The sequence below is a fragment of the Henckelia pumila genome, chromosome 2 (genome assembly GCF_033568475.1).
Source record: "Henckelia pumila isolate YLH828 chromosome 2, ASM3356847v2, whole genome shotgun sequence".
NCBI classification, from domain to species: domain Eukaryota; kingdom Viridiplantae; phylum Streptophyta; class Magnoliopsida; order Lamiales; family Gesneriaceae; genus Henckelia; species Henckelia pumila.
Window position 1 is genome coordinate 118,514,875 of NC_133121.1, and position 4,817 is coordinate 118,519,691.

At 33.3% G+C, this 4,817-nt stretch overlaps 1 protein-coding gene across 1 annotated transcript; it reads right to left on the reverse strand.

Moving 5' to 3' along the window:
- Nucleotides 1-950: 950 nt before the first annotated feature.
- On the reverse strand, nt 951-3,155 carry LOC140878253 (wall-associated receptor kinase-like 10). The gene has a single exon (XM_073281853.1). It carries the CDS (start codon nt 3,153-3,155, stop codon nt 951-953), a length of 2,205 nt encoding a protein of 734 aa, XP_073137954.1.
- Nucleotides 3,156-4,817: the final 1,662 nt, after the last annotated feature.

Sequence of the window (4,817 nt, forward strand, 5' to 3'; positions counted from 1 at the left end):
AGTCCTCATTCGTGTATTTGGATATCTTATGGCTTTACTTCTTGGCTCCAAGAAATTGTACACACCGACTACAAATAATATGTTTTCTCATTAAAAAAATGGAATTTTTTCCCAGCATATTCAAGAATATATTGGTCATTTTCTCGTAAAAAAATCAACCATTGTCAACGCTCGGATTTCATTTTCCCTGCAAAATATTGACCATTTACTATTCAAGAATAGTGTAGTATGGTAATCTCCTTGGAAAAAATCAACCATTAATGCGAGAGAATAAAAGTATGGTAATTTTCTTAGGAAAAATTAAAAACAAAAACAAAAAATTGGAGAAAAACAAAACTACGTACACCTCTGATAAATAATGCATGTGATAATATGTGGTCATTTAAAATATTAAAATTAAAAAATAAGTGAGTGGAAATAATTTATATGTTTTTAAGGATTTTAGGACAGTGATATTTTGAGTTCAAAAAAAATAAAAATAAAAAAAAACATTTTTGTTAAATTGAGAAACAAAAACAGCAATACTAGGTTACAACAAAATTTGTACATCAATTTATTCAATATAAAAATTTTATTATTTATCAAAATCACATGATAAATTGAATGCAAAATATTGCTATATAATAACAAAATATCACGATATATTTGCTGAAAATATCGTCAGTACATGATATTTGTTATACCTCTAATATTATTCAAACAAAAAGATCAAACAAAAATGCTTAACTACATGGATGATGTTATACATAGAGCTCGTGGCTATTATTAAAATCTTACATAAAAAAATAATAAAAAAAAATCTTACATCAAAATACCCGTACAGTTTTTCTTGCAAATATACTCGAGGTAACTTTTGCACATATCCGCAAAAATCACACAAAAAAAAATAAATAAATAAAACCTTGATGAAGAAAAACAGCAGACAAGAAATAAATCACGGAATAAGTTCTTCATGAGCGGTCATCAACCAAAAAAGGTTGAGCATCTGATGATGATGATCCTGAAATGATGATAGAATCAAAGATATTGGTGCTTCCTGGAATTGAGGAGGAGAAGTCGTAAAACTCGGATATTTGTTGTTCATTTTCCTCAACATCATGCTGGAGAAGAGTACCCTCTGTCAGATTTTGAATTGCTTCTAACTTGGCTGCTATTTCCTTCATTGTCGGCCTTTTCTTGCCCTGGAGCTGCAGACATTTACTGGCAAGTTCAGCCATGGCCAGAATTTGTTCTTTTTTGCCTTCTTTGAGCACCAGAGCATCAAGAATATCGAACAAGTGATCTTCCTCCATGGAGTGCAAGAAATGTGTGGCTAAACTCCTCCCCACATCCGCTCTAATTCTAGATACTGCTTTCTCACCAGTTAAAAGCTCGACCATGACCACGCCAAAACTATAAACGTCGCTCTTTTCAGTAAACTGGCTTGATTGGAAGTACTCTGGATCCAAGTAACCAAAGGTTCCGAGGACTTTTGTGGTCAAGTGAGTTTTCTCGATTGAAACCGACCTTGATGTTCCAAAGTCCGAAACTTTTGCTCGATACTTCTCGTCCAGCAGTATGTTTGTAGACTTGATATCCCGATGATATATTGGAGCAGATGCGGCTGAGTGCATGTAAGATAGAGAGTTTGCTACTTCTAGGGCGATTCGCACACGCATCTCCCAAGTGAATGGGAATTCTTCATTTGGATGATGGATATGCTGAAACAGGGTTCCATTTGGTATGAACTCGTACACAAGAAGTGGAACTTCTGACTCTAGGCAACATCCCAATAGCTTAACCACATTCCTGTGGTTTATCTGTGATAAAATAACAACCTCGTTGATAAAATTTTCAATATCATCTTCATCTATCCCCTCAGATTTCTTGATGGCCACAATTCTTCCATCTGTCAACATTCCTTTGTAGACAGTACCCTGGCCACCACGACCGAGCACACGATTTTCGTTGTAGTGATCGGTGGCTTTTGCCAAGTAGTTCGAGTTAAATATCTTGATCTTCTCTACGCCTTTACCAGCTGCAGACAACTCGTGTTTTTCCAACAGCAAGCCACCATTTCGTTTGAAGTTACTCAATTTGCGGTTAGCCTTCAATCTTCTAATACAAACTTTGGAGGATCTCCAGGAAACAACAATCAAAAGTAGAGTGCTTAGTACACTTCCAACAATGATAAGTGGTACTTTTAATGGATGATGATGCTCATCACATGTTGAATAGGCTTCCTCGTCGGTATAATTACCCATGCAATATTTTAGTCTCTGACCGCTACACACGTCAATTTGCTGGCACCCTGCTGGTAGATAAGGATTTCCCTCAAATCCAAAATCGCAAGAGCATAGTTTAGAACCTTCATCTTCTGTAGGCCATCTTGTATAATCATCAAGAAACTTACAACCATTGTACTCGTCTCTATCATAGCAACTAGAATTAGAGAAAATTATCATAGTTGATATCCACTCAAGAACCATAGTTGTAGATCTAAATTTTTCATCAAATGGATTCGGGAAATCATGTTGAAGCCCACTGAATGTCTTATAATCGCTTCGGAACCATGTCTGATGGGCAAGAAAAGCATATCCACAAAAGGTTGCATTTTTGCCTGCTGTGGCAATGCTTCGGTAAGTAAAATCAGGTTCTCGAATCCCTTCCATGATTGAAATTTGGCAGCAGTTAACACCGTTGCAACTGTCATGAATTGTGGTATTAGCATCACAAAGGGCCATGCATCCACCGATAGTCGATGTTTTATTAGCACGAAACCATCCCATATTTTGACAACCCAGAATGAATAAGGAATTTAATCTTTCAGAAATAGTAAAAGGACTGCCCAACAGTGATGGAACGAGAGACTGTGTCCGCTGTACATGGGTGCAAGCCATTGGTGAAACAGGATGTTTCACTGTAATTAGACCTTTCAGCGATATATTCACGACTTCCAAACTGATGTTGGTCAGTAATGGAATTGAAGAATTCTGGCAAATTATCGTGAATGAAGAATTTGCGCTGCAACTTAAACCGACCCCGAATGGATATGGAATGATGACATTTCCACACTTGTCGGGACAACCAGGCAAAGACATTGACCCCCCTAGAGTCATAGTTGACAGGCATGGGAGCAAAATTGTATAACTAATGAGTATCAACGGAAACCTCATCTCCTTCATCAGTTGCATAAAAACTCAATCTAAAGATGGAGTTAAAAGATCGATCGCCTGTTCGTGCTCTATGCCATCCAAATCTCGTCTGATATTTCCACGGAAAGATAAGTAGGTACTGTTTGGAATTGAGCTTTTTTTTTTTAAATTTTGTGAAAGAAAAAATTAAAAAATATTTTTTAGAAGCAATCTTAATTAAACACTACCGTACTAACACTAGAAACTATTTTGCTAAAGCTGAAAGCTATGCAATCGAAATCTAAAATAGTCCATGAAAGTTTAAACTTAAGAAACCAAATAAACGAATTCTTTATGACAAATCAGATATACAATATTGCTACTTCAAGTTATATATATTATTTCGAGCACATACCTTTTTTCCTAGTTTATTTCTGGTCTCAAGCACCATATATTGTTATATATACAGCTTATAACTTCATTGCTCGACACCAAATTTATAAATAGCCATTGGATGCCAATTGGATATCTATTGTAGTTAATTGGCTTCAGAAGTCCATAATATTTTAATGCACATTCTTCTATTGTTGAAATCATGTGAAATTTAATTTTATTAATTTCCTTCACAATATATGTAGTACTACACGCCTTCAAAAACATTTAAAAAAATGCATGATTATACAAGGCCTCTCAACTAAATTGTAAAGTGTTGAAAATATATATAAATATATATTATTATTTATTGTTGAATGTTGAAGGTTGAAAGTTGAAAATTAAGTTGTAAAATATTGAAAATTAGTGTGTGATGATGTAATTAATGATGTATTAATTTTTGACTAATCTCCAATTGAGATCTATAAATAGGTCTCTCCATTTGTGTAGAAAAACACAATTGTGAAGAGAGAAAAATTTTATAAAGTGTAGAATTTGATAAATTTTGAGTTTTTGAGTTTTTACTTTTTACCGTAAATTTTTACTTTTTCACAACACGTTATCAGCACGATCGCTCGAAGGTTCTCTATATTTTCCGACGCTCCAAAATACAAGAAGAAGTCAAAAATATTCAACAAGTAAGAATTTTTATTTTACTGTTTATATATTTTTATTGTGTATATATTAATATATAATATCATGTTATGAAAAAAATAAGTTTTTTTTCAAAACTTGTTATAAATCCTGGGAGGATGTTAAGACGACATCCCACACTCCCGGTAAGGGATACGACAAGTATAAAAGCCTCTAAGGTTTTTAAACAATAACGTGATATATATTTATTATGTATATATATTAACTATATTAATATATAATTTCATGTTATTATATAAAAGGTTGTCTATGACACTGACCTTATAATAACGTGATATGATATATATTATTGTGTATTTATATACTAACCATATTTGTATAATCTCATGTTATTATATAAAAGGTTGTCTACGACACCGATCTTATAATAATGTGATATGATATACTATACCTGACTTTATACTAACTATATTGGTATAATTTCACAACATTATATAAAAGGCTGTCTACGACACCGATCTTATAATAATGTGATATGATATACTATACCTGACTTTATACTAACTATATTGGTATAATTTCACAATATCATTATATGCATTACATGATTATCACGAATTTTTATTCAACACATACTCAATTTTTTCTTTACCCCCAACGGTCACAAACGGTAACAAA

Bases quoted from the DNA above. Each gene is read 5' to 3' on its own strand.
- LOC140878253 (XM_073281853.1), bottom strand. From the start codon at position 3,155: ATGAGGTTTCCGTTGATACTCATTAGTTATACAATTTTGCTCCCATGC.